This window comes from Aedes albopictus, chromosome 3, assembly GCF_035046485.1.
Source record: "Aedes albopictus strain Foshan chromosome 3, AalbF5, whole genome shotgun sequence".
Lineage (NCBI taxonomy): Eukaryota > Metazoa > Arthropoda > Insecta > Diptera > Culicidae > Aedes > Aedes albopictus.
The window spans coordinates 19,018,751-19,031,402 of record NC_085138.1 but is presented as its reverse complement, the minus strand read 5'-3'; the positions used below and the strand labels follow the sequence as shown (position 1 = coordinate 19,031,402).

Below are 12,652 nucleotides of genomic sequence, written 5' to 3'. Positions count from 1 at the left end.
ATAGATAGATAGATAGATAGATAGATAGATAGATAGATAGATAGATAGATAGATAGATAGATAGATAGATAGATAGATAGATAGATAGATAGATAGATAGATAGATAGATAGATAGATAGATAGATAGATAGATAGATAGATAGATAGATAGATAGATAGATAGATAGATAGATAGATAGATAGATAGATAGATAGATAGATAGATAGATAGATAGATAGATAGATAGATAGATAGATAGATAGATAGATAGATAGATAGATAGATAGATAGATAGATAGATAGATAGATAGATAGATAGATAGATAGATAGATAGATAGATAGATAGATAGATAGATAGATAGATAGATAGATAGATAGATAGATAGATAGATAGATAGATAGATAGATAGATAGATAGATAGATAGATAGATAGATAGATAGATAGATAGATAGATAGATAGATAGATAGATAGATAGATAGATAGATAGATAGATAGATAGATAGATAGATAGATAGATAGATAGATAGATAGATAGATAGATAGATAGATAGATAGATAGATAGATAGATAGATAGATAGATAGATAGATAGATAGATAGATAGATAGATAGATAGATAGATAGATAGATAGATAGATAGATAGATAGATAGATAGATAGATAGATAGATAGATAGATAGATAGATAGATAGATAGATAGATAGATAGATAGATAGATAGATAGATAGATAGATAGATAGATAGATAGATAGATAGATAGATAGATAGATAGATAGATAGATAGATAGATAGATAGATAGATAGATAGATAGATAGATAGATAGATAGATAGATAGATAGATAGATAGATAGATAGATAGATAGATAGATAGATAGATAGATAGATAGATAGATAGATAGATAGATAGATAGATAGATAGATAGATAGATAGATAGATAGATAGATAGATAGATAGATAGATAGATAGATAGATAGATAGATAGATAGATAGATAGATAGATAGATAGATAGATAGATAGATAGATAGATAGATAGATAGATAGATAGATAGATAGATAGATAGATAGATAGATAGATAGATAGATAGATAGATAGATAGATAGATAGATAGATAGATAGATAGATAGATAGATAGATAGATAGATAGATAGATAGATAGATAGATAGATAGATAGATAGATAGATAGATAGATAGATAGATAGATAGATAGATAGATAGATAGATAGATAGATAGATAGATAGATAGATAGATAGATAGATAGATAGATAGATAGATAGATAGATAGATAGATAGATAGATAGATAGATAGATAGATAGATAGATAGATAGATAGATAGATAGATAGATAGATAGATAGATAGATAGATAGATAGATAGATAGATAGATAGATAGATAGATAGATAGATAGATAGATAGATAGATAGATAGATAGATAGATAGATAGATAGATAGATAGATAGATAGATAGCAGTGTGCTCATGAAAAAGACAGCGGGCAAAAATTTTTGATGAATTTCCTCCAATAGTTAGACTATTCCCACCAGTGCGTAGTGAGTCGGTGAGTAGTAGAGGTGTGCAAATCAATTCTATTTTTGATACCCACCCGTTTTCGCACCGTGCGTTCACATCATCGTTGGTAAAATACTACCTCATCTCCCCACCGCTGGTTGGTAGTCTATGGTAGTAGTACTTCATATCGTAAACAAAGTACAGTGAAGCAAATAAATGACAACATCATTTATTGTTCCTCATATTATCATATTCGATTGTACGAAAGTTCTAGATTGTGGATAATTAATTCCTCAAGTCTTTCGTTCAAATTTTTAAATCTTTGGAGAAATTTCAAGAGTAATCCCTGAAGAAGTTCTTTGAAGGAATCCCTGAAGAAACGCCTGGAAGAATTCATGATAGAAGTCCTTAAAGGAACGCCTAGATAAATCCTTGAATGAACTCATTGATGAAGCCCTGAAAGAACTTTTGGAGAAATCCCTGAATGCATTTCTGAGGATATCTCTGAAGAAACTGCCATGGAAGTTCCAGAAAGTATTCCCATGGCAATCCCGGAAGAATTTCCCCCGAAATCACAGAAGGAATTCCCGGGGAATCTCGGAAGGAATTCCCGGGGAATCTCGGAAGGAATTCCCGGGGAATCTCGGAAGGAATTCCCGGGGAATCTCGGAAGGAATTCCCGGGGAATCTCGGAAGGAATGCCCGGGGAATCTCGGAAGGAATTCCCGGGGAATCTCGGAAGGAATTCCCGGGGAATCTCGGAAGGAATTCCCGGGGAATCTCGGAAGGAATTCCCGGGGAATCTCGGAAGGAATTCCCGGGGAATCTCGGAAGGAATTCCCGGGGAATCTCGGAAGAAATTCCCGGGGAATCTCGGAAGGAATTCCCGGGGAATCTCGGAAGGAATTCCCGGGGAATCTCGGAAGGAATTCCCGGGGAATCTCGGAAGGAATTCCCGGGGAATCTCGGAAGGAATTCCCGGGGAATCTCGGAAGGAATTCCCGGGGAATCTCGGAAGGAATTCCCGGGGAATCTCGGAAGGAATTCCCGGGGAATCTCGGAAGGAATTCCCGGGGAATCTCGGAAGGAATTCCCGGGGAATCTCGGAAGGAATTCCCGGGGAATCTCGGAAGGAATTCCCGGGGAATCTCGGAAGGAATTCCCGGGGAATCTCGGAAGGAATTCCCGGGGAATCTCGGAAGGAATTCCCGGGGAATCTCGGAAGGAATTCCCGGGGAATCTCGGAAGGAATTCCCGGGGAATCTCGGAAGGAATTCCCGGGGAATCTCGGAAGGAATTCCCGGGGAATCTCGGAAGGAATTCCCGGGAAATCTCGGAAGGAATTCCCGGGAAATCTCGGAAGGAATTCCCGGGGAATCTCGGAAGGAATTCCCGGGGAATCTCGGAAGGAATTCCCGGGGAATCTCGGAAGAAATTCCCGGGGAATCTCGGAAGGAATTCCCGGGGAATCTCGGAAGGAATTCCCGGGGAATCTCGGAAGGAATTCCCGGGGAATCTCGGAAGGAATTCCCGGGGAATCTCGGAAGGAATTCCCGGGGAATCTCGGAAGGAATTCCCGGGGAATCTCGGAAGGAATTCCCGGGGAATCTCGGAAGGAATTCCCGGGGAATCTCGGAAGGAATTCCCGGGGAATCTCGGAAGGAATTCCCGGGGAATCTCGGAAGGAATTCCCGGGGAATCTCGGAAGGAATTCCCGGGGAATCTCGGAAGGAATTCCCGGGGAATCTCGGAAGGAATTCCCGGGGAATCTCGGAAGGAATTCCCGGGGAATCTCGGAAGGAATTCCCGGGGAATCTCGGAAGGAATTCCCGGGGAATCTCGGAAGGAATTCCCGGGGAATCTCGGAAGGAATTCCCGGGGAATCTCGGAAGGAATTCCCGGGAAATCTCGGAAGGAATTCCCGGGAAATCTCGGAAGGAATTCCAGGGGAATCTCGGAAGGAATTCCCGGGGAATCTCGGAAGGAATTCCCGGGGAATCTCGGAAGGAATTCCCGGGGAATCTCGGAAGGAATTCCCGGGGAATCTCGGAAGGAATTCCCGGGGAATCTCGGAAGGAATTCCCGGGGAATCTCGGAAGGAATTCCCGGGGAATCTCGGAAGGAATTCCCGGGGAATCTCGGAAGGAATTCCCGGGGAATCTCGGAAGGAATTCCCGGGGAATCTCGGAAGGAATTCCCGGGGAATCTCGGAAGGAATTCCCGGGGAATCTCGGAAGGAATTCCCGGGGAATCTCGGAAGGAATTCCCGGGGAATCTCGGAAGGAATTCCCGGGGAATCTCGGAAGGAATTCCCGGGGAATCTCGGAAGGAATTCCCGGGGAATCTCGGAAGGAATTCCCGGGGAATCTCGGAAGGAATTCCCGGGGAATCTCGGAAGAAATTCCCGGGGAATCTCGGAAGAAATTCCCGGGGAATCTCGGAAGAAATTCCCGGGGAATCTCGGAAGGAATTCCCGGGGAATCTCGGAAGGAATTCCCGGGGAATCTCGGAAGGAATTCCCGGGGAATCTCGGAAGGAATTCCCGGGGAATCTCGGAAGGAATTCCCGGGGAATCTCGGAAGGAATTCCCGGGGAATCTCGGAAGGAATTCCCGGGGAATCTCGGAAGGAATTCCCGGGGAATCTCGGAAGGAATTCCCGGGGAATCTCGGAAGGAATTCCCGGGGAATCTCGGAAGGAATTCCCGGGGAATCTCGGAAGGAATTCCCGGGAAATCTCGGAAGGAATTCCCGGGGAATCTCGGAAGGAATTCCCGGGGAATCTCGGAAGGAATTCCCGGGGAATCTCGGAAGGAATTCCCGGGAAATCTCGGAAGGAATTCCCGGGGAATCTCGGAAGGAATTCCCGGGAAATCTCGGAAGGAATTCCCGGGGAATCTCGGAAGGAATTCCCGGGGAATCTCGGAAGGAATTCCCGGGGAATCTCGGAAGGAATTCCCGGGGAATCTCGGAAGGAATTCCCGGGGAATCTCGGAAGGAATTCCCGGGGAATCTCGGAAGGAATTCCCGGGGAATCTCGGAAGGAATTCCCGGGGAATCTCGGAAGGAATTCCCGGGGAATCTCGGAAGGAATTCCCGGGGAATCTCGGAAGGAATTCCCGGGGAATCTCGGAAGGAATTCCCGGGGAATCTCGGAAGGAATTCCCGGGGAATCTCGGAAGGAATTCCCGGGGAATCTCGGAAGGAATTCCCGGGGAATCTCGGAAGGAATTCCCGGGGAATCTCGGAAGGAATTCCCGGGGAATCTCGGAAGGAATTCCCGGGGAATCTCGGAAGAAATTCCCGGGGAATCTCGGAAGGAATTCCCGGGGAATCTCGGAAGGAATTCCCGGGGAATCTCGGAAGGAATTCCCGGGGAATCTCGGAAGGAATTCCCGGGGAATCTCGGAAGGAATTCCCGGGGAATCTCGGAAGGAATTCCCGGGGAATCTCGGAAGAAATTCCCGGGGAATCTCGGAAGAAATTCCCGGGGAATCTCGGAAGGAATTCCCGGGGAATCTCGGAAGGAATTCCCGGGGAATCTCGGAAGGAATTCCCGGGGAATCTCGGAAGGAATTCCCGGGGAATCTCGGAAGGAATTCCCGGGGAATCTCGGAAGGAATTCCCGGGGAATCTCGGAAGGAATTCCCGGGAAATCTCGGAAGGAATTCCCGGGAAATCTCGGAAGGAATTCCCGGGAAATCTCGGAAGGAATTCCCGGGAAATCTCGGAAGGAATTCCCGGGAAATCTCGGAAGGAATTCCCGGGGAATCTCGGAAGGAATTCCAGGGGAATCTCGGAAGGAATTCCCGGGGAATCTCGGAAGGAATTCCCGGGGAATCTCGGAAGGAATTCCCGGGGAATCTCGGAAGGAATTCCCGGGGAATCTCGGAAGGAATTCCCGGGGAATCCCGGAAGGAATTCCCGGAGAAAGGGGAATCCCGGAAGAAACTCCTGGATAAACCCCCGAGGACATTCTCGGAGGAATCCCTGAGGGAATTCCAGGAGTTCATCTAGATTCCTAGAAGAATCCCTGTGGGAATTCCTGGATGATTCTTCCAACGAATTTCTTGGAAGATTTTCCAAAAAAAAAAATCCTAGAGGATTTCCAAAGGAATTCCTGGCGAAATTTCTAGATAATCACTTTTTTATATTTTACTTGTAGAAAGCTGTCTTGTTTTGTTTGTTAGTCAGATTGAAATCATGAAGAAAGTGATTTCAACTGCGATAGCAACGGTTGGGTCTGGTTGCTATATGTATGAACCCACTGTTCACCGGGAATGTAGGTTGTCGTTTTAAAACCGATTTGGCAACGGTTGGTGGGGTTCGTGCGCTATGAAGGCGGTTGCCAATTTGGGTTTACTCACGCATTGCTGGGCATCCGCTGAGTGCAGTGATTCTCGCAGTGATCCACCCCTCGCGTTTATTTATTTGGCAAACGCTCGGGAGAACGCTTGAGTTTTTACCACCGAAACTCGTCGCTGATGCGGATGCCCTAAACGGCATAGTTCTCACATTCACCGTTGCAGCAGCGCTCGCATCGCTAAAAAGTACGAATCGTAATCAAAACAAACCACCGCTGACCACCCTCAGTTCGTTGGCAAAACCTGGCGAAACGGGCGGACGGGGTTGGAAAATGCAAGGAAATTTTCTGCCATTCTCTTTGTGCTGCACTTCGTCCGAGCTGTCAAACCGAACGAGGATGAAAAACAGCAAAAGAGAAGAAAAATAGTAAACGTCATTACTGTGAGTTGGAACCCTCTGATGCAGAGGATGGTGAAAATTTTGCTGCTCGTTGACTGACTGCTGGAAGAAAGTGTTTTGTGCTTGTTCAAAATCCGAGTTATATCGTGCGATCATTGTGTTTGCGGGTAATAGTGGTTCCGGAACAACGCCATGTCTCCACCGGGCAACGGAATCTTCGTCGTCCGCGGGGAAATGTCCACCCTGACGACGGCAATGCGTCGTGGCTCTCGCTGGAGCTCCAATTCCTATCAGGTTTGTATTGGTGGGGGTTTAATTACATTGCTGTGGGTTAGTTTGGATGGATTCTTGGGAAATCCGCAGAGATATGTGGATTTCCGTTGGAGAGATTCCAGGAAGTTCCATGAATTTGCTGCAATATGTTTGTCTTTTTTGTAGGACGACGAAAAGGACGGTCTGCTGAAGAGTTTCCATGATTTGAAGGAGAAGCTTCTGCAGGTGGAGGATTTGCGTCTTGTCGAGCCGGGAGTGTTCTTGGGGCCGTTTCTGGAGGTGATCCGTTCGGAGGAAACGACCGGCCCGGTGACGAGCCTGGCCTTGTCGGCTGTCAATAAATTCCTGTCGTACGGATTGATTGATCCGACCCATTCGACGCTGGCTTCCACGGTGGAGTGCATTGCCGATGCGGTGACCCGTGCACGGTTCGTCGGAACGGATCAAACTTCCGACGGGGTCGTGCTGATGAAGATTGTCCAGGTGCTGCGCACCTTGGTGCTGAGTCCGGAAGGAAGCTTCCTATCGAATGAAAGCATCTGCGACATCATTCTCAGCTGCTTCCGGTTGTGCTTCGAGCCGCGACTGAATGAACTTGTGCGAAAAACGGCAGAGAATGCCCTAAAGGACATTGTGCTGCTGCTGTTCATGCGGTTGCCGCAGTTCGTCGAGAGCGGAAATTTCCATCTGAAATCTCTAAAGATGCGTTCCAGCTCGATAGATCAGTCCAGCAAAAAGCGTAAAAATAGCAGGAATGAAGCTAAACCTGTGGCAACAACGGCAGCTCCTAAAATTGTCACGGAGGAGAATGGAGGTCAGGAGGCAGAACCGACGACGCCGATAGTTAGTAATGCTCCGAAAGGCTTGAAGCCGCCTCCGCTAGCCACTACGCCAGCAACCCCAGCAGGAGTCATCGTCGACATGCAGGGATCCATCTCTCAGACCCCGAAAAGCGGCTTGGATCCCAAACAGGACACCATTCAAGAGGAAACGGATGGCCAAACACAGCAACCGGATTCCCTTACCGAAACTCCTGTTCCGACCGAATCCGAAGAACCCGCAGCAGATTCGTTCGTAAATTCCGTCGGAATCAGATTTACCCAACAAGAAGAAGAGGTCTCCGGCCCAACACCGCACCTCCCATACGGATTGCCGTGCATCCGAGAGCTGTTTCGCTTTCTAATCTCCCTGTGCAACCCACTCGATAAGCAGAACACCGACGTGATGATCCACATGGGCCTCACGCTACTAACCGTCACCTTCGAGGTCGGAGCCGACAGCATCGGCAAATACGATTCCCTGCTGACCATCGTGAAAGACGACCTCTGCAAGAACCTCTTTTCCCTCCTAACAACGGAACGCATCTCGATCTTCGCCGCAGATCTTCAGCTTTGCTTCCTGATGTTCGAATCGCAACGATCGCAGCTCAAATTCCAACTGGAGTACTATCTAACCAAGCTAACGGACATCATCGTCAACGAAAACCCCCGGATTCTGTACGAAGCTCGCGAGCTTGCCCTGGACAATCTGCTGCAGCTCTTCCGGATCCCGGGCTTCGCCGCCGAACTCTACATCAACTATGACTGTGACCTCTACTGTACCAATCTGTTCGAGGATCTCACGAAGCTCATGTCCAAGAACACCCTTTCGGCGACCCACTCGATCTACAGTGTGCACACCCTGTCGATGGACGCACTGCTCACCATAATTGGGTCGATCGAGAGGAATTGCGTTCAGGCCAAGAAGGGCGAAAAGCCAACGTACATGAGACATTCGAGGAACAATTCCAGCGTCGATCGGATTGTGCTGGATGGAGTGGTGGATTCGGATCAGCAACAGCAACAAGGTAGGATATTTCGCTTTTCTCTTTATTATTGAAAGCTGACAGAGGGAGGCAGGTGAAGGGGACTACCCCTCCTTGGTTTTTCGAACGGCTTATTCGAACTAAAATATGTTCAGCGTTTCGAAAATCAGTTAACTGTATGTATTCAAAGATGGCTCATAATTTTAAGGGATCTTGCAAGTTCCGCTTCAGAGATTCCATCAGAACTTTGAGACTGTTCAACTTCTTTCAAAAATTCTACCAATAAGGTAATTCGTGCAAAGTTTCTTGTAACACTGTGGAGAATGCATAAAATCGGTTAACAATCCAACCAAAAATTTTCATGGATATTTTAGTGGTATTTTTTATACACGATGCCCAGGGAGTCGAGAAAATTTTCCCGACCGGAACGGGAATCGAACCCGCCGTCTCCGGATTGGCGAGCCATAGCCTTAACCGGCTAACTGGAGACCCCTCCTCTCCTCTCCTCTTCTTGGCGTAACGTCCTCACTGGGACAAAGCCTGCTTCTCAGCTTAGTGTTCAATGAGCACTTCCACAGTTTTTAACTGAGAGCTTCCTCTGCCAATGACCATTTTGCATGTGTATATCGTGTGGCAGGCACGAAGATACTCTATGCCCAAGGAAGTCAAGGAAATTTCCTTTTACGAAAAGATCCTGGACCGACCGGGAATCGAACCCGTCACCCTCAGCATGGTCATGCTGAATACCCGTGCGGAGACCCCTAGAGAACCCCTTATATCTTCTTAGAGAAAACAGATATTAGTAAAGTAGTGATTAAGTGGATACCCAGTCACACTGGAATTTTAGGTAATGAGCGTGCAGATACTGCTGCCAAACTTAGTTTAAATAGACAAAAAGTCCTTCCATTTGGTTTAACAGTAGGAGATGTAATTCTTGCTTGTAAAAACTTAATATTAGAAGATTGGAATAGAAAATACAAAATAATTTCAGAAGATAAAGGTATTAATCATTTTAAAATTTTGATTTCGCTTAGCGATAAGCCATGGTTTTACCAAATGCCATTTAATACCATTGAAGTCATTAGACTTTCTAGAGTAAGATCATCACATACAGCCACTAAAAAGAGATTACACAGTTGGGGTTTAATTGCATCCTCATTATGCGATTCTTGTAACATAGTAGGAGACCTGCCACATATCTTATTCGATTGCACAATAGTAGTTTACGCAACAAGGTACAGAATGAAGGTTTTTACAGCACGAGTCGTACATTTATACAACGAGGCTTGTCGAGTTGGATAATTACGATGAGTGCTGTAAAAATCGAGTTCTGCCCTGTAACTCGGAAGCTCATGGGATAGGGATCTTCAGGGTCGTTGAAGGCATTTCTAACACACCCATATACAAAGCGATGAATGACCAATCTAAGCAGGAGCAAATTACAAGAATATTGCCGACAGAGGTGTACAGGCTCAGAATTGACCAGTATAAAAAGGAGGGGGGGGTATACAACAAGGACTGGTGGTTCCTTTGTGAACCCGGAAAACGTAACAAGGATGGTGAAAAATCTTACAACTCAGGGTTGCTCTTTCCTATAGGGACTACTCCTAAGGCAAGCTCTATTTACAATGGTTTTATTTGTGACGTCACAGATTTAGGGTACATACGTGCATGCTGAATTCGTGGTACTGGCTCACTATGGATCTTGGTCCAGTTTGGTGATCGATCCTGCGTCGAGCAGATGATGTAGACTCGATAGGGTTGCCACGGTCGACTACTAAACGGGGTAGTGGCCTTTCCGGTATCTTGGGAGAGCCGGGGAGCCGGCCGGGTGAAGATCGTCACTTTCTGTCAGGAGAGCCGGGGTGCCAACCAGATGAAGATCGTCGCTTTCGGCTTTAGTCAATGGCGGCTGTAGAACTGCACACACACACACACTCCGCTGGGCTCAGCGTGAAAGCAACTCGTGGCTAATCTAGGCTTTGGCACGCATCATCTTCCGGACGCATCTTCTTATAGGTTATGAACCTGGTGGAAACTCAGGAAGAAGCACAAACAGAAAAAGGCCCGTAACATGGACCGTTTTTACACTTGACTTTAACGCACTTTCGATATTCTTGTTGATTTTACTTTTTTTCTCGTTTTTGTTTTACTAATAACATATAAGATCCTCAATAAATAACATTTAACACACGCGCGCACTAACAAATCCTTTTGAGGATCACAAATAGAAAAGAGGCTAAAATCATCCAAGCCCCCATCTTTTATAACATGCCATTAAACATAATATTCCAATTCGCCCCCAAAACGACGATTCGACCGCTTGGGAGTGTTGTCGTCGTCGTGATGATGCTTTCCGAAAGCAATGTCAAATTCGTTCGGGGTTTCAAAACATTGGAAAGAAATTCATTATTTTTACAGTCAGATTGAGATTTACGAGTAAATGAGTTTGATCCGAAGGTATAACTGTTTATTCTTAGCATAACAGTATTTTTTACGGTAGTGAAAACTAATTAGAAGTACGATATTTCTGGGTCTGAAAATCGTTCAGGCGAAGTGGATAGCAAATCTAACCTAGAATATCCTACAATTCTAACCTCAACTCCTCACTTGCACAAGCCGGATCTTATTTTTCACGGAAAAGGTGGAACAAAATGCAAAACTAATGTAAGTGCGTCTAAGGGAATTGAAAGTTCTACCATTCCCACTAAAAAAAATTGTCGGATGTGGGTTGTAAGTAGGAAAAATAAAATAATTCCCCCAACAGATTATGTTGATAGGTATGTAAAAATAGGTAAACATCATCAGTTCGGTAGTTGCACTACCGAAACAAAGATGGGTAACAGTATGTTTTGTTTTGCCCTTGAAAGCCAATATGGCATTCATGTTACAATTTTATGCTTGTCCATCCTTTTGCATTGTAGCACCATACCCGAATAAAAAATACAGTAGAAAAACCGAACGTTGTATTGTAACAGTACTATTTAAAACCATATTTTTACAATAGACACCACTGTAAAAATAAAAATACAAAAACAATAAAATGTAATGTAGAACCCAATACAGTATATTGTAAATAAGATTTTTACAATATACTATACGGGTGGTTAAGTATCGTAACAATATAAAAAAATATTTTTCTCCATATATATTTTTTTGCAAAACCATACATTATATTGTAAATGAATTGTTATAAATACTGATACGTGGGTTTTAATAAACCGTACATTGTATGGTACACATATGGTTTCAAACAATAAAATGTACCGTAAATATATTGTTTTCAATTGTAGTTTCACTACTGGTTATACATTTAATTAAATGGTTTTGGAATGCTTCTCTTTTGTTATGTTGTATTGGTTTACATTACATAAACCATATAATGTTATATTATCTTGTCATTTTCCTCCTGTTAATGGCATCTTAGGCTTACTAGCATTATGAGAATGCGCTTTGGGAATTCTCCAGAGCGTTTTGGATAACCCTTCATATTGGATCGCCCACGTCTAAGTCTGAGTCGAGGTCTGAGTAGTCTCTGATTGCATTAACAGTTGAAGCTTAGGCTCCCATGCCCCATCAGCCAGATAACTGGGTTTCGCAAACTAAGCATTATTTGTGGCAACACTTTGAGCGGCATGATGGAACTATGCCGAGCGCGCTAAGTATTATTAGACCACTAATGTAGTTGCATGAAGTGGGTGACGAGGTACATAAGTATCATTACAGCGTGCTTAACCGTTTTTGCAATATTGAGGCTCCAGTTTGACCAAAGTTTGAAATACACGGGGAAATACATAACAACTCATGAGAAAACTGTCAAGTTCGATTCAAGTATAAGTTAGGTTAAAAAACGAACCCACAGACGAACCTATATTAGAATTTCTTTCAGTATTCAGTCCAGTCCATATGTTAAAGATGGCTCTACGATAAAGTACGTCAATCGTATTCCTCTCATCGCACTCTACATACCTAGTCCACCATATCTCTTGGATCTGCAGTTCTTAAGAGATCTGGTTTACTACTTATTTAAACATTTTATTGACTTTAAATTAATGATAATGATTAACCTGGGCTTGTTAGGGGAATATCCGTAAGTAAAAAAAAATCGCGTTAACAATTTATTATTAGGCCTAATTCATATAAGCATTGACTTCTGGGAGATTATCATTTTCCAAATAATAGTTGAAATAGTAGTCAGCCCAGTCAGCGTCACTAAAACGGCAGCACGAGCATCATCGTCACGACGCTTGCATAATGGGGATGGGAATGTAGTAGGTATGCAGATGGTAACAGCCACCAATGTTTGGATTTATTTTCAGGCTGGGACATTTAACGCATTTAATATAACATCCTTAATTAGCTTCCTAAAATTCTTGA

The 12,652-nt window shown here is 44.4% G+C and overlaps 1 protein-coding gene across 2 annotated transcripts in view; it reads left to right on the top strand.

The window, feature by feature from the left end:
* The first annotated feature begins 6,200 nt into the window (after window positions 1–6,200).
* The window catches only part of LOC109418262 (Golgi-specific brefeldin A-resistance guanine nucleotide exchange factor 1), a 48,347-nt gene continuing 41,895 nt past the window's right edge, over window positions 6,201–12,652 (top strand). Inside the window, exons 1-2 of one of the 2 annotated variants that reach the window (XM_019692423.3) lie at window positions 6,201–6,492; window positions 6,637–8,317. In XM_019692423.3, the coding sequence (XP_019547968.3) occupies window positions 6,391–6,492; window positions 6,637–8,317 (1,783 nt within the window). In that variant the 5' untranslated portion in view covers window positions 6,201–6,390. The remainder of the gene's footprint in view (window positions 6,493–6,636; window positions 8,318–12,652) is intronic. The other variant, XM_019692424.3, reaches the window with a different exon arrangement.